Source organism: Xylona heveae, assembly GCF_001619985.1.
Source record: "Xylona heveae TC161 unplaced genomic scaffold L228scaffold_8, whole genome shotgun sequence".
NCBI lineage: Eukaryota > Fungi > Ascomycota > Xylonomycetes > Xylonales > Xylonaceae > Xylona > Xylona heveae.
The window spans coordinates 548,790-567,836 of record NW_017264200.1 but is presented as its reverse complement, the minus strand read 5'-3'; the positions used below and the strand labels follow the sequence as shown (position 1 = coordinate 567,836).

At 47.4% G+C, this 19,047-nt stretch overlaps 5 protein-coding genes across 5 annotated transcripts; 2 read left to right on the top strand and 3 right to left on the bottom strand.

Annotated features, from left to right (window-relative positions):
* The first annotated feature begins 3,276 nt into the window (after positions 1 to 3,276).
* On the top strand, positions 3,277 to 4,143 carry L228DRAFT_167519 (hypothetical protein). The gene has a single exon (XM_018329445.1). The coding sequence runs from the start codon at positions 3,465 to 3,467 to the stop codon at positions 3,921 to 3,923; it is 459 nt and encodes a 152-aa protein (XP_018186723.1). The 5' UTR covers positions 3,277 to 3,464; the 3' UTR covers positions 3,924 to 4,143.
* A 3,622-nt stretch (positions 4,144 to 7,765) lies between these two features.
* L228DRAFT_212475 (COX15-CtaA-domain-containing protein) lies at positions 7,766 to 9,443 on the top strand (the record flags this gene model as incomplete). The annotated part of the gene is made up of 2 exons (XM_018329946.1): positions 7,766 to 8,205; positions 8,291 to 9,443. 2 exons carry the CDS (start codon positions 7,766 to 7,768, stop codon positions 9,441 to 9,443), a joined length of 1,593 nt encoding a protein of 530 aa, XP_018186722.1.
* A 585-nt stretch (positions 9,444 to 10,028) lies between these two features.
* On the bottom strand, positions 10,029 to 12,056 carry L228DRAFT_269562 (lysyl-tRNA synthetase; the record flags this gene model as incomplete). Its single annotated transcript, XM_018335288.1, has 3 exons — positions 10,029 to 10,039; positions 10,135 to 11,716; positions 11,856 to 12,056. 3 exons carry the CDS (start codon positions 12,054 to 12,056, stop codon positions 10,029 to 10,031), a joined length of 1,794 nt encoding a protein of 597 aa, XP_018186721.1.
* A 226-nt stretch (positions 12,057 to 12,282) lies between these two features.
* On the bottom strand, positions 12,283 to 14,554 carry L228DRAFT_262215 (Clavaminate synthase-like protein). Its single transcript, XM_018334394.1, has 6 exons — positions 13,947 to 14,554; positions 13,688 to 13,840; positions 13,521 to 13,601; positions 13,045 to 13,431; positions 12,765 to 12,944; positions 12,283 to 12,638 (listed from the first exon to the last, which is right to left on the bottom strand). Exons 1-6 carry the CDS (start codon positions 14,085 to 14,087, stop codon positions 12,525 to 12,527), a joined length of 1,056 nt encoding a protein of 351 aa, XP_018186720.1. The 5' UTR covers positions 14,088 to 14,554; the 3' UTR covers positions 12,283 to 12,524.
* A 467-nt stretch (positions 14,555 to 15,021) lies between these two features.
* On the bottom strand, positions 15,022 to 18,552 carry L228DRAFT_167474 (hypothetical protein). The gene is made up of 5 exons (XM_018329444.1): positions 17,921 to 18,552; positions 17,553 to 17,860; positions 16,601 to 17,499; positions 16,036 to 16,544; positions 15,022 to 15,980 (listed from the first exon to the last, which is right to left on the bottom strand). The coding sequence occupies exons 1-5, from the start codon at positions 18,162 to 18,164 to the stop codon at positions 15,295 to 15,297; spliced, it is 2,646 nt and encodes an 881-aa protein (XP_018186719.1). The 5' UTR covers positions 18,165 to 18,552; the 3' UTR covers positions 15,022 to 15,294.
* Between the last annotated feature and the right edge of the window lie 495 nt (positions 18,553 to 19,047).

Genomic DNA, 19,047 nt, shown 5'->3' with positions numbered 1-19,047 from the left:
TATCCCTCCACACAATCTTCCTCCCGTGGTCCTGGATTTATTTTTTTTATTCTTTTTTTTTTTTTTTTTTAATTTTTAATTTTAATTTTGATTTTAATTTTTATATTTATTTTTATTTTTTTACCGGAGCCTGGAGGTAGACCGTAGACCGTAGACCGTAGTCCTGGGCCCTCGGGAGCACGAGCAGGAGCATGAGCATAAATGATGCTACACTTCATTGTGATTGGAAAGGTTTTTTTAATTAATACTAATGCAGTCATGAATAATCCTATCTTTCCACCTATCTAGCCTAAGTGTCATGCTTTATTTGCCCGGTCTGTGCCCATTCTTTATTTTTATTTTTATTTTTATTTATTTATTTATTTATTTATTTTTTTCTCTACTATTTTTACCATAGCTTCTTGAGTCCTGGCCGAGCAAGCCTCGAGGCAAACCCACGTAAGACCTTTTACATTTCCACCGAATCTTTTGATACCGAAACTTTTGCAATTTATGAATCAGGGACCAGTATAATAATTAATCCTGCTATATAGGCTGCCGGGATGAGACACCGTCGGGTTAGGGTAGGACCGTTGGATATGGCTCCCCCTACATCCCTCCCGCTTGGCCAACCACCCGGGTCAAGTCGGGTTGGGTTATATACTGTATTCTACTCTGTGACTCTGTCTAATCTATATCTTAGGTAGAGTTTGATCCATATCTAGAGACTTGTAGTTTGTAAAGCAGTCATATAATATATTGTAACATGATTTTATTGGCTTAGTAAATACTAAAATAGATCCTTATAATATTATTGTTTTTATTGAGATATCTAGTAAAATACATATAACCCTAACCCTAGCCCTTGAGAAAACATTATTTTTACTTTAGGGTTACTACTATTGAGAGATAAGTCTAGGATTACAAGAATCAAGCATCTTATACAAGTCAAACTACTAAAGCTATCTAGCTAATCTCAATTCTTGAAACAAGAAAATATCAAATCTTGGAATCATTTCCAGTAATAATGTATTGCACACGCTGGAGTCTGGACGAACTGCATGTCCTTCTGTTGAATTGTAACCTGCTTTGCATGAATTGATTCAAATACTATGATACATGTAAACATGTTAAGCCTTTGAAATTAAAAAGTAAAAATAAAAGAACCAGGAGACGATCAGATTTGGGACCGACATTTGAATCAGCCATGGAGCTGCATTTTGTAACTTGAATCCGGAAGCTTTGTCTGCGGGCCTGCCGCTCGTGACACCCAGAGGCTAGAGCCCAGGGGCCAGCACCAAGTTCTTAAGTTAAGATATAGGAATTCAGACATTTGGGTCCAGAGATAAAGCTCGTGGAAGTTTTTAAGAATGGGCAAGAGAAAATCTATCAGCACGACAACTTGTTTGGAGGATTCTTTTCCAACCGCGGCCTCTCGTGAATCAGAGTTTGTTTGGTAGAGGGTCCTAGACTCCTAGAGTTGTTCTTTGACTGGTCATTTCTTTTTTTTTTTTTTGGATATGTGTATGGTGGTTTGATATGTGCTTGTTATTAGTATAGAAGGATAGACTGACCAAGATATGTCTTGAACGTCATGCTTTGGAATACTTGAGGTGCGGAAATCAGGTCCCCGAAACTCTTGAGTAAGTTTCTGGGGGCTTGTGAACATAACAACATCAACATGTTCCACGGTGGTGGCGGAAAGTTATATGGTTCGATCTGGGTTCGCAAGTAATTATAACTGATGCAGAAGCTGGTGTTTATGATATCTGTAGTAAACATCAAGTCGATAGAGCTTCTGCAGCTCCGAGTTATTCCTCTGGCGTAATTCTCTACATCATACTTTCGTAGTAAATTTGTAGAGTTATTCAAGTTTTCTGAGAGGGCCATTGCGTTTGTTGCATTCATGAGAGTCGGAGAGGTGTTGAGGTAAACTAAACAGTTTTTTAAGATAGAAAAGGCGTTTATTCATTGAGGATGCATGCGAGAAATGGATAGGCAGACATAATTATCCGAGATCGATTCCGTCGTTGTCTTGGGCTTCTGGCGTTGGTCTTGTAATTGACTTGACTCTGTTCTCTGTTCAAAGACCGACAGCGCCCATTTCAACTCATTTCCCACAAGAATCTTCCTCCTCTTTTTCGATAAAGGAAGTCAGCATTTCTTTATGCCCTTGGATCAACGCCAGTAGTAAATGGGTAGCAAATACTTGACTTCAGGGCATCACGGATCTACAGCTCAATGACCGCGACGATAAGTTGAGCGTACGGCAAGTTGGAGCAGCCCATCCGGTTCAATGACAGGCGTGCCACTCGAAATAATGGGAACCGGTATAATGTTTTTCCCGAGATAATGTAGGACTGGACAAGAAATATAAGGTATATTCGTCTGAATTTTCATGCTTATCCATGATCACGGCTGCTGTACATGAATTCAAAGGTTGTAAGTACAGACAGCTTTGAATATGCTAATCTCCGCTGGTCAAATTCTCCTTTTGTTGTCATCCCAGGATGCTAGATCGCTGACATTCGGCTTTCGCTTTTTCTCAGCTCTCAGCCCAAGACGCATCGAGGCCTTTGGTACAATGTCCCGATTTGGCTGACTTTTTACTGTCGAGCGCGCTGATGTATCGGCCGGTTATTTGCCATTTTTGGCGACGGAGGACCGATCTGAGCAACAGAGCAGGCAAAAGAGTGCCGTCGAGCTCTAATTTCCGCCACATGCAAGTCAGTCAGGCTGGAGATAATTGGTTTGTTATAATTCTTACAGCCAAGGAGGCAGAAAAGGAAACAGCCACGAAACAACGGCAGCCAAACACGCAAACACATCGCAGGAGACAGCCTGCACAGGAAAAGCGACGAAAGAGCCGATGAAACTGGCCTTGTGTAATGTCGATCCATTGTTTGCATGTGCAAAATGCTGTTAAGGCGACAGTTAGAAAACGGCGTCCAAGCACCAGCGCAGACGATCAAGGGAAGAAAAACACCGCAGAAAACGTCCAGAAGCAAGGCCCAGAAGATGCTCCGAAAAGTGTATTTTGGGATTTGAACAGAAAAAGAAGGATCGAACAGAAGGCGACTGGCGAGGTGTTTAACCCAAGCGCGTCTGAAAGAAAGCAGCGAATCAGGCCTGGACTTTCGGATGCTCCCTTCTATCTGACTGGCCTAATCCCAAGCTTTTCAGAGAGATAGACCACCTGGTGGGCTAGACTGGTGGCGGAGAGACAGTGCTTGAGACGGCTCCGCTTGATATGGATCGTACCAACAAAGAGAAATTTACGTCCAGATCATTAACTGTGGCTGCTGACAGAAGATGTCCACCAGTGTTTCTTTGAGCTTTCCTGGCTCTAGGAGATCTTCTGCTTTGAGAATTTGCTGTTGGTCGCGATACTGCTCATCATGCCTTCTTTCCAGTTCCTCATTTGCCACTAGTTGTTTTACTTTAAGCTTCTTCTTGTGCATTTCTTGATCTGATGGGCCTCGTGCATGCGATGGATGCTGATACCCCAGACTTTTCAAAAGTTTGGAACTTGGTCAGTCTATGGGAGATGTAGACGTGAGACAATGTTGCCAACAAGTTCTTATTTTGCTCAAAGACGACTCAAAGATTGTAATCTTCGACAAATGCAGCTTACGGTATCGGTCCGGAAGACTCGGTGCGCACAACGACGGATGCGGTATGCAAAATTGCCATTCCTCATGCCATTTCTAGCAGCAATTTCTATGACGATAAGAGTAATGCTCAGGACAATGGTGCTTTCATTTGGCTTTGCGTTTCGCCTGCTCCGTGCCATCTTGATATTTGCAAGTTTGGCGGACCTCAACTCTTCAACCGCAATCCTGTATATTCGCGGCAAATCAGCTTTTATTGTAGTCTCGGCGTTATCATCGATAGACGCGTGCTCGTCGCTGAATTTCTTCCGGCCAGCAGTTCTTGTAGTTTGAGAAGAAAGATCTTTTCTTTTTTCAGATCCGTAAATCCGCTATGTCTTGAAGGTAGCATAGTCCAGAGCCTTGACTAGATTGAAACCAGTGATCTTGTTGCATAAGTAGATGCAAGGAGATCCTGCAAGGCCACTTGGGAGACCTATGTAACTTGGTGCATGATGGAGATGTAAAAATTGAGTGGCACCTCGAAGGGAGTGCTAGACTTCTATGAGAGGTCTGCCTCCCTTTGGTTTTATTTGCCGCTTGCCCTTGCGCTCATCTTCTTTGCTCTCAGACTTTTTAGATTGACTGACGTATACAAATAATAACCCCCTTTGCGTCTTGGAAACGTGTGATGGGATATTATGCTGTATGCTGTTTCAGCAGCAGAGCAACTATATTCTCTTCCACATTACGGGTTTAATCTTTCGTATCTGCCGGTAGCTCTCGAGAATGACAGATTGTTAGTGCGTAATGAGCTGTAAGAAGACTTCAAGGTTATTTAGTTGTTCAACTTATTGTTTCGGAAATGAATGCCAACTGACTATATGCTTTTGGTAATTCGGTCTAGCAGAGGCTGGCGGCATCGGCTTCGGATCGATAGATGCCACATCGAGTACTGCTGATGAGGACATTATGAAGGATCTCCAGAAAAAACGCAGTTGAAGAGCTGGAAATGGAGCATTTCAGTTCTCGTTTGATGAGAGTGAAAATTCCGGACTTGCAAACGCTCCCAAATCTGACATGCCTCTCCGCTATGTTCAGTAGAAATGGGGCATTGACGATATTTTCTTTGCCAACATAAGTGGGTTAAAAACCGGGGTATTAATCCCAGTTTCTGATGACGTGAATCAGGTTGTCGATTGGTTATGACAGATGTAGCTGCCCATTTAGTATGAACTGTCGGATTGTTGCGCGCTCTTCTTAATTGTTTCTGATCGATTTCCGTCACTTTGCATAACTACCTTTCAGAAAAGTCAAGCTGTGTACTCTGGTGCTTTGACAGACTATTTGTCCCCACTAGAATTTGCTGCGGGAGACGAGCTTGGTCGATTGGAATACCTCTGCAGGCTCCATCGGCGACATTAAATCTGACTCTCTCAGCCATTGTTCCTCTGACTGACCACAATAGCTTTGCATTCGGCAATGGTGGGAGAAAAGAGGACCGGGCGCTTGTTCCGTGCATATTAATTTACGTTAAAAAGCCTTATCTACTATCAATTTTTTTGCTCAGCCTGAAACCAGGCTTCCTCCTCCTTCCCCATCCTTACTTTCTGGCTTTTTGTGAAGCGCCTTTGCGTCCTTGTCTCGCTGCCGTCGGCGCTTATTTTTCTTCTTCCTCCTCTCCCTATTTCTTTGGTTGACCTCTTCATTGTCAGGTCTGGGCAAGATAGGAGATGGCCTCCCGTTCGGCCGCCAGTGAAGGATATACCAGCTTTGCTGGTCTCGGAGGGCTTGGTTGGACAGCCTGATAGTGGCGTGCGGCTCCGGAGTGGGATCGGCAGCACTGGCACCTCCGTGCAGCCCATTGCTGTCCGGCTCAGTGAGACCACGGCTTACTCAAAGAATAGGCAGATGACCCCACTATAGACCTCCGATTCATCAAGGATGGTTCGGGATGGAATGGCAAAGGGCAGGATTAACCACGTGCAAGCCCTGGCCCCGTGAATCCGTGATCCATGGAGGGATCAAGTGCCGGGGTATATCCAATGCAGTTGAAGCCAGTCGCTGGTTCATTTCCTCCTCCAAAGTATTCATGGTCTTCTGAATATCCGTGGCGTGGCTGCCGAGAAAGGGGGGCGTCTGCGATGACGCTCTCGTCCCCGATGCTTTCTTGGCTGCACCACTAGGTGGTCGTTTCTTCTCCAGTCCGGGCATCGATCACATTAATAATATCCAGAGGGTGTATCCGCGGTCGAGGTCAGAGGTTAAGTATTATTATTAGCTTGAATGCCTCATGCATGCTTCAGCAGCTATTGATACCTCAAAGTTAGCGTTTATCATAATGCGCGTCGATACGGACAGAAACCTAACACCTGCGCCGAAGTGCATGTTCTAATGGTTGGGTTGAGCTAAAGTTTAAATCATGGTCAGTAGTTCTCTTTATCAATGCAATTCAGAGCCCTTTGTGATTTCCTTCTTGTCAGGACGAGCGAAGATTTTAAGAACGTTGGCCTTGATGTACGCTGGTAAGATGGAGTGCAGCAGCAATTTTTAACTATTCACTATGGATGAGGATATCATCCAAATATGCTGTGCAGAACGAGGCGGAGCCATTTTCCAGCGGGCAAATCTAATACTGCATAGCAGTAATTGATATTTTGTGTTCTAAATCGTTGAAATGCAGTTGTAGGCACTGGATTTATAATCCACTATGCTCCAAGTTATCTGTTTTACGGTATTCAAAGTGCCTATTTTTGTCATCTGTGACTAAATTTATGATTATCAATTCAATATCCGCGTTGCCCGAGATATGATTCTTATTATTCAATGAGATAGATTCCAGCTGCTTTCCATTGGGAAAAATGAGCAGCGAAAGCACCGGAGAGTGAGCACCTTGCTCACCTCTTCTGTTTAATGAGGGTAGCAAGTTCTGTTGTGGCTGCGGTGGTCAGATATAAACCTGTCCCAAGTTTAAACATCGCTGACAATGGCTCAAATGGTGAAGATTATACTTGGCCTCACTTGAATGTTAGAATGCGAGATACTCTTCGACAATGATTTCTCTTGCACGATCTGAAAATGATTGATAAGTCACTGCCTCGATGTTTCTGACGACCTGGTGCTGGCCTGTCACGATGCTTCCATAGGCTGAAAAACTATAAGAAACTGAATTCCATCTAGTGAAAAACAGTGTAATGAAGGTATTTGTGCACGATGCAGCCCCTGCGACAGATGGACCCAAGCGGAACATAACAATGCCCATGTTTTTATAGGCTTCCTTCGGTTCGATAAATAGCCGTGACAGAGAGACGGGAGTAATAGAATTTTCTTGCAGTAATACGAGAAGAGTAGGCTCGGTCGTTTCTTCCTCTTTCGCCCCCTGCACCCGCGAGTGGAGGAGGTAAGCTCTGGAGTCGTTGCCAAACACTGAAACAAACACATCCCTTTCGGATTGTCTTAGATCTCGACCATTTCCGCTAAATCTGATCATTAGGTCTACTGCGGACCAATGATCGCGGCCTTTATTTTTAAAAACTTGGACAATCCAATATCAAATCACTGCAGTAAATGCTCCAGTGCCTGGTATGGAGATATCTGGATTGTCCATTTTGGAGATTGAAGTAGTGACGTTTCAGGGAACGAATCTGACGTGTGAACTAGATTGGAATAGTGGCAAGAAATCAAAGTCCAAGAGCTTTCTTTTTCTGCAAGATATGATTCATGAAAAGCACAATGTTATGAACAGCGTCTTTTAAGAATTAATCACACTGAATTCTGTGGATTTTTAAAATATGACGGTACAATGGAGATTACGGAAAGAAAAGGTTCAACAGAGGAGAGCAAAGACTGGGGTATTTATACCTTCTGTCTCAGACCAAACACTGCTGCCTAAATCAAGTTTCTTCACCGACATCAATTGCCAAACTTCCGTGAAGATGTCTCTTGAAGTGAACTCTTCGGTGGTGAATTGTTATGATATTTCCCCATCGAGCATGGTCGAGATATTCAAATGGGTCTATGACTAATCCATTTGAATTTCAACTTCACTGATTGGCCAGTTAATTTCATGCGGCACTCGGAATCTGGGATCATCCGAGTTTCCTCCAGACGGCCGCTTTATTTTGCAGGACTTGAAGCTTTTCGTCAATATCGCAAGGGACAGTAGAAGAGGGGCCACTCTCTTGCGATTGCCCATCATGGCATCACTTCTCCAACCTTTCCCCGCCTTGCGCCGCGGTGCGCCTAGATTGTCCCGGGAATTCTTCACCTGCCGCGCCTGTCTGCGCACTGGGACCGGAGCATCTGTTCGCGCAGCATCATCCGCAGCTTCAGCTTCAGCTCTCCGTTCTCTTAACTCCGCGGCAACTGCGCGACGACCCGTCTTCAAATCAGTTGGCAAGACGCCCTTCTTACAAGCATTTCGCTCCAATTCCAGCCACGCCAGCAGCAGCACAACGACCAGTCCTCTAGGATCCCTCGGAAAGACTATTGGCGGAGCTGCCTCTTCAACGTCTTCCAAGACGAGCTCGTTCCCCGAAACCAGCAGTAAAATCGTCGCATACTGGCTACTCGGCAGCGCCGCCAGCGTCTTTGGCATTGTCATTTTCGGCGGCTTAACTCGTCTCACAGAATCAGGGTACTATCCCACCCTCCCCCTCCCCCTTCCCATCCCACCTTTCTTCCCACGCCATATAACTAACCACCGTACTCTCACCCTGCAGACTCAGCATCACCGAATGGCGCCCCGTCACTGGATCCCTCCCGCCCATGAGCGCCGATGACTGGGAAGCCGAATTCACGAAATACAAGTCCTCGCCCGAATTCGCCCTGCTCAACTCGAAAATGGACCTCCCCGAATTCAAAAAGATCTACTACATGGAATGGACGCACCGTCTGTGGGGACGGTTCGTCGGCCTCTCCTTCCTGCTTCCGACCATCTACTTCATCGCGCGGCGGCGCGTCTCCCGGCCCATCGCACGTAACCTCGTCGGGATCACACTCCTTATCGGCTTCCAGGGCGTATTAGGCTGGTGGATGGTCAAATCCGGGCTGAAAGACGACCTCTTCGCCCCCGGCAGCCACCCGCGCGTCAGCCAGTACCGCCTGACCGCCCACCTGGGCGCCGCCTTCCTCTGCTACGTCGCGATGCTGTGGAACGGGCTCTCGATTCTGCGCGAGAACAAGCTCGTGGCTGACCCCGTGAACGGCGAAAAGGCCCTCAACACCCTGCGTCTGCCTCAACTCAAATTCTTCCGGCGCTCCGTCGGCGCACTCGCCTGCCTTGTATTCATTACCGCCATGTCCGGCGCCCTCGTCGCGGGTCTCGATGCAGGACTCATCTACAACGAGTTCCCCTACATGGGTCTCGGGCTGACGCCGCCCAAGTCCGAGCTCTTTAGCGACTTTTACTCGCGCAAGCCCGACGGCAGCGATATCTGGTGGCGCAACGCCCTGGAGAACCCGTCCCTCGTGCAGCTCGACCACCGCGTCCTCGCCACGACGGCCTTCACCGCCATCGTTTCCCTCTGGGCTTACTCCCGCTTCTCCCCCGCCGTCAGGGCCGCCCTGCCCCGCAATGCCAGAAAGGGCATGCTCGGCGTCGTCCACCTTGCGTCCCTCCAGGTCGTCCTTGGCATTTGCACGCTCTTGTACCTCGTCCCCACCCACCTCGCGGCGACTCACCAGGCGGGCGCCCTCGCGCTCCTCACCGGCACTGTTGTCTTGGGTAGTCGTGTCTGGATCCCCTCTCGCGCGGCCAGACTCGTCGCTGCTCGTCTGAGTCGGGCTGCCTCCTCGTCATCTTCGCATGCGCCCCGTCCAACGCCAAGAGGGTTTGCTGCTGGGTCTGTCGGGCCAATTAAGTCGACTTCATAGTTCTCGTTTTTCTGTTAAATTATCCAGTTCATAATCCGGGGTTTTTTTTCTTTTTTGTCTATACTTTTCCTCCCCAATGTCCGTCCAGTTTATAACTTTCTTAACTTTCTTTTCCGCTTTCCATCCAACTCCTGATCCTTTGGTCCCCCCTCCTCCCCTCGTCGTTTATTATAAAGAGCGTCTCGTTTTTTTTTTTAATCTATCTGACCAATCCCAGCTCCTCGGGCCCTCCCCTCTACTTTCTCACCATGTATAACTATTATTTATACTCTACCTACTTCATGTCCATACTATAGCTTTCTTCCATCATGTAATGTATTTTTATAGTCTCCAAGGGAAAAAAAATACATAACAAGATGATTATATAGCCCATTTGAGCATTTTTATTTCGTGGATGATAGATGATAAGAACAATAAGGGAGAAAAAAAATTGGAGAAGAATATATTCTAGCTATCTGGGGTGTATGTTGGTTATAACAACAACTTTTATTTTTATATTGTTAAGTTCTCCCGTCTTCCAGCAATCTTTAAACTAAGGTCTTAAACTAGCTGGTTGGATTTTGTTATTCGTACGTCATTGGATATCTATTTGTGGGCTAAATTTCAAAATACGTCAGCAAGGTTTTTAAAAGTCGCGAGCAGGCGGATAGAAGTCAGAAGGGGGGAAAGTGTTGGAAAAGTATAGACTTACGAATACCCTCCTCAGGCATGGGCTCAATGCCAACAACCTCGGCCGCAGGCTTGTTGATTTGCTTCTCCTCCTTCATAAAGGGGAAGGCGAGGACTTCCTTGATGGAGTAGTTGTCGGTCAAGAACATGGCGAGACGGTCAATGCCCATACCCCAGCCCCCAGTCGGGGGCAGACCGTACTCAAGCGAGGTGCAGAAGTTCTCGTCGATGATCTGGGCCTCGTCGTCACCCTGGTCCTTCTGGCGGGCCTGCTCCTCGAAACGGAGACGCTGGTCAAAGGGATCGTTCAACTCGGTGTAGGCATTGACAATCTCCTTCTTGCACACAAAAGCCTCGAAACGCTCGCAGAGACCGGCGTTGTCACGGTGGTACTTGGCCAGCGGAGACATCATCTGCGGGTGGCCAGTGATGAAAGTGGGGTTGACGCACTTCTCCTCAATGAACTCGCCGACAAGCTTGTCGAGCATGCGGGCATTGGTCTGGGGCGGGGAGCACTCGACGCCGGACTTCTTGAGCATGCGCTTAAGGAACTCATTGGTCTCAGCAGTGTGCAGCTGGTCGCCCGGAGGGAACTTTTCGCCCAAGGCCTCCTCAAGGGCGGGGATCATCTCAATCCGCTTCCACGGCTTGGCCCAGTTGACCTGGTACTCCTCACCAGACTGGGTGTGGAAAACGGTGGTGTGGCCGCCAGTGACCTGCTTGACGAGATTGGAGACAAGGTCCTCGGTGATGTCCATCAGGTCGTAGACGTCGGCGTAGGCCATATAGAATTCGCAAGTGGTGAATTCGGGGTTGTGGGTCAGATCGATACCTTCGTTACGGAATTGACGGCCCATTTCGTACACACGCTCGAGACCACCGACGATGAGCTGCTTGAGGTACAGCTCAGGAGCGATACGCATGAACAGGTTCATGTCGAGCTCGTTGTGGTGGGTGATGAATGGCTTGGCGGTAGCACCACCGGCAATGGCGTTCATCATGGGAGTCTCGACCTCGATGAAGTCGCGGTCGTCAAAGTACCGGCGGATGTAGCTGACCATCTTGGAGCGGGTGACAAACACGTTGCGGGTGTGGTCGTTCATGATCAGATCGAGGTATCGCTGGCGGTGACGCTGCTCCTGGTCCTTGAAACCATAGTACTCGCCAGGCAGCTGGTGCAGGCAAGGAGTGAGCAGGACGACCTGCTTGGCGAAAATGGAAAGCTCGCCATCCGGGCGGTTCTTGGGGTTCGTTCGGCCGGGGAAACCGACAATACCAATAATGTCACCTCTTCGGAGGTGCTCGTGCTGGGCCTCAAAGGGAACATCGCCAGTCGACTCCTGGGCTTGGCACATGACCTGGCACTTGACACCCTCGGCGCGAATGTCGTAGAAGACCAGCTTGGAGCCAGAGGCACGCTTGGTGTATATTCTGCCCGCAATGCTGACCTCAATGTCCTTGCGCTGCTCGCCGGTCTTGAGAGACTGGTACTCCTTCAAGAACTCGCGCAGGTCGGTCTTGACATGGAACTTGTGGGGGTAGGGGTTGGGAGCCTTGGTGGTGCGGAGCTTGTTGATTCTCTTGGACCGAATCTCAAAGTATTGCTACCAAATAATTAGAATCGCTGAATAGAAGGGACATGGTTTCTTGCTTCAATTTGCGTTGCAAGGCAGCTCATTGCAAACAGAGAAGAAAAAGCGGGGCAATGTGGTTGAAGGCAAGGGAAGATAGAGAGTCACTCACGTTAGGAGTCAAGTTGCTCTCGTCATCCTCAGGGTTGACCTCCTTCTTGGGCTTGGGAGGCGCGGCAGCAGCCTTTTCCTTCTTCTTCTTTTCCTGCTCACGCTGCTTCTGGCGCTTCTTCAACTCGGACTTGGAGACCCGCTCACCGGTCACCTCGTCGAGATGGAGGTTTTGGAGCTGTTCGGCAGTGTTGTCGGCCATTTTGATATTTGCGGATCAGCGCAATATGGCCAATGCGTGATCGGTGGTGGTTATCAAGGATTTAGTTGACCGAATAGCCTTGATCAACTATTTTCCAACCTTTGTGGGATTTATATCAATTCGTGGTGGGGTTGACTCAAATTGATCCGATATTTTCTACAGCTGTCTGGGCATGCCTTTTGCGCAGCTCTGCCCACTGATAAGATTGTGGATGATCTTGGGGACACCACGCACGCCTGACTCACTGCTCTTTATAGTCAGTCATATATGCCCATCCACAAATTTCCCACCTGACCAGAAAAAGTTGAAAAGTATCAGGTCAAATCCATTGCGGCGATTGGAGTTTAATTCATTCAATTGATATTCTTTTTACATTGACTCTGCAGCCGCAACGGGTAGAGTTTCTAGACTTGCCCCCCATCTAGAACCCCCTCCGACCCTGCGTACCCAAAGATTGAGAGAAGTAAATTACGCCCCCTGTTCAATCTTTTGCTTCAAAAACCTTGCATATAATTCTGGGTACCACTTCTGCCCCACATCTGGATGACTCATGATACGATTTCTCAAATGCGCCTCGCCAAACTACAGATGCCATCAGTATATTCCAAAGACCTCTCCCAGTTCTGCATCTAGCGACGAAAAGAAATAATGCAAAGGGGCAAAAACAAGGGGGGGAAAAAAAGACAGACAACTGCAATAGAAACTTACACAAGAATAAAGAGGAGAAAGAAATTCACTAGGCACATCGACTGCCTGCTTTGCGCGGTGATCAATCGTGGGGATGCGACTCGTGATATGTGCCGCCGAATGCTTGAGCTGGTTCAACGTAAGATCCTTCCTGATACCGCGGAAATAGGGAATGCTATATCTTGTTTGTGCAACCGGGGCCTTGTAAATCCAAAAATGTTAGTCCTGTAATTGCTGCAGACTCTAGCAAAAACCACCCTGCTGTAATCTACACAGCAGTTCCAGGTATCAAGTAACTTACAATAACTCGATGCGTCGTTGCTGCACAGACACCGCCTGTTAGAGCTTCAAATCCTTGCTGGATATTTACGACAAGGCTGCCTTCAACCGGGGGTACATCAATCCATTGACCGGCATTATTGAGGACCTGCAAGCCTCCAATGTTGTCTTGAGACAAAAAAGTGAAAAAGCCCGAAGAGTCTTTATGAGGACCAACACCTTGCGAATTTGGCGGAGACGGCGGATATTTAACAAACTTTAGCCGGTCCATCCTACCAGCAAACTCGTCAAACGTCGTAGGCGCCAGGCCTAGACTTTCAGCAACATATCGTATGAACGTTTCCGCTAGTCTCGACACGCTGCTCATGTACTCTTCTACCAAGTCTTGCACGCCAGGAATATCGGGATACTAAGATACGATGATGTTTAAACGGAGTTCACTTAGGTGAGGTGAGAGCATGAAATCCCGGACTCGAGCCGGTGATTCGAGAAACATACCTGGTTGTTTCCCTCCAGTCTGTCCCAAATCGGATCCTGCTCCGTCCATTGCTTCATCCCAGGCGTGGCAAAATCGAATTGCTAGAAAATTAGTATTAATATAAATTACTGTCACCCGCGATCTACGGCCAAGTGCTAAGGAAACTTTCGTATTTTAAGCAACTTACTTCTCTGAAGTCTGTTTTTGACGCCGTCGTTTCTGCTCCGAGGCGCGTATAGCCCAGAAAGGCTGGTGAGTTAATCATATTGCATGCTTCTTTGACATTTTCTGGTGCCTCGAATAATTCAGGCAATCTGGCATGTGCTTTTTTGATCAGATCCTTTGTATAATTAGCCATACAGTCAAAAATCCAGCATTTTATAGAAGGCAAACGATCATAAGAGAAGAGGTTCCGGATTTTAGAGAGTGAAGGCAGAAAAACGTACCTCCAATCCCGTATTCGTCAGGTACATGAACCCCACCACAAAAATCGCTTCTCTGAGCTGCGAGAGCGCTTCATCTCTCGTTTCTCGGTTTTGAAGCCGAGAAAAGTCAATGGTCGGGACCGACGAGAATGTGTTACTCATTTTGACCAGCTATCTGCTTTAACAATCGACTTGTCGTAACCTTGTCTATGATACCGAACATGAAACCTTCGGGGGGCGAGCTATAGACTTTTGACAATCGACTTGTCGTAGTTTTAAACCTTATTTATGATATCCAGCATGTAACCTTCTTTTCTTAACAAATTATAGAAAAGAGACTCGCGGTACAGTGCTTTGTATGTATCTTGAAGAATCGCGGCGTGGTTAGACGTTCATATAACCCCGTGACAATTGGACGCTAGCGCTGATGTCGCAATCGCATATGATGCATGGCTGCTCAGGTACGGAGCATACGGAGTAAAATATCACATCGGTAATATTGGGCGGGGGCGGATGTCTTCACATATAGAGAGCAAAAGAGAAAACCAAAAAAAAATGCGGATTTTATTTGAGCAAAGGATATAGGTAGTTCACAGCTGAAGGTAGTCCTGGGGTTAGTGGGATTGCATTGATCAGAAGTGGTCGCGGGAATAATAAGGACGATCCAGGGATGATATCGGGGGGCATTTAAGCAGCAGGGCGGCCATAAGCGGTCGTGGGGCGGGCGGATAGCCGGGCCTAGCAGCCGGTGGGCAAGGCGTAGTGGCATTAGGCATTTGGGGCGAGTCGGCATAGCGGCTTGCCTAGCGATGGGTCATACGTAGTGGATAGTCAAGAGGTCTGCCACTGTACTTACAACGATCTCTGCTAGATATTGTATGCATGAAGCCATGAAGTGGCGTTCCATGAGTATTAAAACAGAAAAAATATAATGGAGGATGCACGATGATATGTATTGTCTAGTATCTCTAGTCTAACTAACATACAGTCCGTAACAACTACAATGTGCGAATTCTATTGACTGATATGGCTGGCAAATAAAGTCTATGTCATCATAAAATGGACAGCTTTAGATAAGAGATACTAGACATCGGAAAACTTCGCAGGTAAAACCATCAAGGCGTCCAGCGTGGATTAATCATCAGGCTAGGCTTGAGAATCTGCCGGGTTTCTGGACTTTCCGCGACTGACGAATCGACTGACCATGTCAGTAAGGGAGTCCTGGGCTTCTCGAAGCGTTGCCTTTTCATGTTTGAGTTGGGCACGCCGAATCTCGCGATTTGGGTCCTCGGCCATGAGACGAGCACAACGCTCCTGAGCTAAAAAGTTGATTGTACATTAGCAAAGATACCAACCGCTACAGTGACCCTTATATCGACTTACCGTCCAACTTCTCAATACCGAGTCCATCAATCAATTGCTGACAGATGCTAGTCTTGCATGAAACAAACAACTCTCCGTCAATAGCCTGGCAAACGGTATCCACGAACCGGCTGGCCGCAATCATGTAATACGCTTGGACAGTCGCCATGGTTTCAATCTCCTTGCGAAATGTCTCGATGCCCAGCTGCTCATCGGCCACGTCCCTTTCTTTGACTACCCGGTTCTGTTTCTCCTGCTCAAGGATAAAATTGGCAACACGAGCTGCTCGACGCATAGTCCGGAGCCGGGCAAGGTTCTCCCGCTTTAACTGGTCAAACCAGACTGCGTTGAATGTGATCGGCTTCGAGACTTCCAAATGACAAGTTCTCTGGATGGCGCTGAGCTCCTGGCCGATCATGGAGTCGAGATAGTCGTGAATGATCCGGGACGCTTCAACAAATAACTGGGTCTGCTTCCATTCACTCAGGACATCTTCGAACCGTTCAAGCACCAATTGTTTCAACATATTTCCAGCAATATTGACAAGCTCTTGCGCAGGCGTGATCCAAAATGCGACACTCTGTTGGCTGAGCACTTCAATAGCTTTGGGATCAACTTGATTCGGAATCCCAGCCGTCTGTGCTGCCTTGATAACCTCTCTGACATCTTCAAGAGAAGAGGCTTTTTGCGTCACTATTGTCCAAATCAGCCTTATTATCATATTAACAGACTTCACAGAAGCACTTACCAGTGAACTTCTTTGACGGCGGTGGTCTCGCGTTGAATTTGGGCTTTTTAGGAGTAATCGGCACGGCATGGGGTGTCGCTTGACGTTTCCTGTCCGTACGGTCGGGTAGTATGGTTTTACTCACAAGCTGTGGTTCATCTTCAGCGTCAGAGAGTGTCAAATCTACTCTAACATTGCTTTTAGTCGGAGTGACAGGACCGCGTGGGGGTTTGGATTGCTCCTGCAACTTATTCATGGACGACTTCGGAGTGTCGGTAATGTCAAGGAGAACCTTTGGAGTCGAATTCATGATGATCTTTGCAAATTCTTCCGCAGTGCTATGCCAATTCTTCTTGAACAAATTGTATGGGTAGCCCCCGTCGATGCGTTTCTCAATTTCATTCTTCAGAGTATAAATTTTTCCCGTGAGAACGAGAGGCAAGTTCTCGGCAGGAGGCTCGGGCAGTTCTGCAAGTTCGATTTCGATTGTCGTAGCTTTTCTATTCACTTGCTCATTGATGTATGGAAGACTGTTAACAAATGTATTAGCCATTGAAGTTCGAAGAAATAGGTAGTAATCACCCGCCTTTTCACTATTTGCGCAATTAGAAGTTGGGAGAGGTCATTAGACAGTCTGTGGGTTCCGAATCGCTGGCTATATTGAGAGAGGTCTGATGCCCATGGTTCATTGCTGGTGAAGAATTCGAGTTCCTGAGCTCGTGCTTCAGAGTGAGAGATCCCTCGTCCTAGCATATCCTGATTGGGTTGCTTCGTAACGTAGTAGCCATGGCCGAGCTGATACCTTTCGCCACTTAACATGGATTCCCATTGCTCCCAGGACTCCCCCAGCTGAACTCGGTCAGGCTTGGTCAAGACACCGATCGTCCTATCCTGCGCTCCGACCTCTTTGATAATGCCAGCCGCACTAGAGTTTGCTGCGTCATCGGTCATAGGAAGCGCTAGAAGGTTGATGCAGTTGGGCGGTGTGATGTACTCCTTGACCAAGTTTCGAACAAGTGGGACAAGGTACGCCTCTTCAGCATTCTCGGTGACATTAATGACTCCAGGAAGGTCAAAGAACGAGAGGTTGGGAAGCCCTGGGCCAGATATATCCAGACGAACAACGTTAGGAGAGAATTTCACTTGAAGTGTGCGTGGAGTATGCTGATTGAATCCGGGCATGTACTTGGTTGGCCTGGTTCCAGGGTTCAGCGTGGCCAGCTGCGCCCAGTGTAGTACATCCTCTACGTCGTCTTTGTTGTAGAGAGTTGCAAAGAGAGTGTCCTCGGCGGGGTCTTGAGGGATCCACGGGCCAAGGTTAACGCTTGGTTGAGGAGTTCCTGCAATAGAGCCGCGACATACTAAAAAGGGATCGTTTTCGTTATTTGCAAATGTGTCATGCATATAAGTCTTGCGCAAGGAGACTTTACAAGTCCATCTCGCAGCATCACTCGTGTCTTCAGTGATGTTTATTTCAAGGGGGCACTGTTCTAGTTTTAGCTTGGTAAAGTCTGCAGCAAGTAGGAAGATGAATTTACCCTGGTACAGCATCCTACGTTGCGTGGGACTTTGATTTGCGAAAGAGCTTCGATCAACGAACTCTTGCCAGTGCTCTGATCACCAACGACAACAATCTTGGGGAGTGGAACAACAAGGTCTTCAACACCCTTTTGGCGGAGAGCATTAATAGAAGATACAAGATACTTGTGTTCCTGGTAATCCAAGGAAAGCGCTCTGTCAATATCTTCATCGGCTATGGTTTCCTGGTTGACCGCAGGAGAGTGCGTTCTGGAGGTGATGCTGATGATATTCCCAGCTGGCGTGCGAGAAGGTCTATGAGATGCTCCTGCAAATTGAACTTCAGTAAAGGGAAAACTAAGCTTGAAGCAAGGGCAAGGGACCTTACTTGATGACGCTGCGCTGTGTCCCAGCTGACTAGTCTGGTAGCCCTCATCATATTGACTCTGAAGCCGACCATCTACCATATCGACATCGTTGGACTCCGAGAGAGAGGAATCACTTTCTCCGGCGAGAGGCTGTTGATAGTGCCGATACCTTGCCATCTCGTGAGATTTGCGGTCAGTAGCGTTTGCGGTGCTTGGGCCTTCTGCCTTGATGACAGGAGTTCCAGATTGCCGCCTTGAAGACATGGAAGTTGTAAGATGGAAGGGGAAGGTAAGTAAGAAGGGTGCTAAGGGGGAACGGATCCAGAGTCGAAAGATCGAACGCGGTTCGCTCGAGCAAACAGCACTTCAGAAACTCTCTTGAAGAGAGCTGAAGGATGGACCTCGGCGAAGGCCTCAAGTTTTGCCACGCAAAAGACCCAGGAAACCCGGCTAACCAGACGACGAGACGCTCCTGTAGAGCATAAAGAGGAAGAAATATTAAGAAGAGAACGAGGAGCGTGTAACCGCAAAACAAGTTCAGCGAACGGGGATGTTTGGCTCGACGAAAGGAGTGCCCGTGAGTTAAGTATCCTAACCCGTTTCTGGGAGACTGCCCACGGAGAATCCAATGCAAAAGGAGAGGAATTCACAAATAATTTGCTCAATTCTCGTCGTTGAGGCAGGCAAAGACACGCAATTGCGTGGGTACTCTAAACAAGAGTGTTCGGTGCAAACAAGGTCTTTGCAAGGAAATTCGTAAAAGATATCAAGGAGGGTCCGTGAAAACCTTCATATACTTAAGCAATCAGAAGCAAATGACATGTAAAAGCAGAGCACAAAACACGCAATTTGGTCTCTCATCAACAGCAAAGAATCAGCACGCTCTTTATAGTAGTTCCATCTGAGCATTTCCTATCTCCCAAGCATTATATTTACCCGTCTGTGAAACAATGACATATCCATCTCAGAGACACGAAAAGGCATTATACAACGCTGTCGTAAATCTTTCGTCCTGTTTCCTCCACAGCACTGCATCAGAAAATGGGGCCGAGTCCAATCGATTCCCAACGCATTTGTAAAAAGAGAAGACACATATTCGGCATCCCATTTGCAAAGAAAATAAAAGGTAGGGATGATACAGAAAAGG

What these genes read in the sequence shown, in the direction of transcription:
- L228DRAFT_167519 (XM_018329445.1), top strand. Translation starts at nt 3,465, where the DNA reads ATGCGATGGATGCTGATACCCCAGACTTTTCAAAAGTTTGGAACTTGG.
- L228DRAFT_262215 (XM_018334394.1), bottom strand. Translation starts at nt 14,087, where the DNA reads ATGAGTAACACATTCTCGTCGGTCCCGACCATTGACTTTTCTCGGCTT. An exon ending in TGACGAATACGGGATTGGAG is followed by an intron (nt 13,841 to 13,946) that starts GTACGTTTTTCT and finishes AATTATACAAAG; the next exon opens with GATCTGATCAAAAAAGCACA. An exon ending in GACTGGAGGGAAACAACCAG is followed by an intron (nt 13,432 to 13,520) that starts GTATGTTTCTCG and finishes ATCGTATCTTAG; the next exon opens with TATCCCGATATTCCTGGCGT.
- L228DRAFT_167474 (XM_018329444.1), bottom strand. Translation starts at nt 18,164, where the DNA reads ATGTCTTCAAGGCGGCAATCTGGAACTCCTGTCATCAAGGCAGAAGGC. An exon ending in ACACAGCGCAGCGTCATCAA is followed by an intron (nt 17,861 to 17,920) that starts GTAAGGTCCCTT and finishes TTCAATTTGCAG; the next exon opens with GAGCATCTCATAGACCTTCT. An exon ending in ACGTAGGATGCTGTACCAGG is followed by an intron (nt 17,500 to 17,552) that starts GTAAATTCATCT and finishes AAACTAGAACAG; the next exon opens with TGCCCCCTTGAAATAAACAT.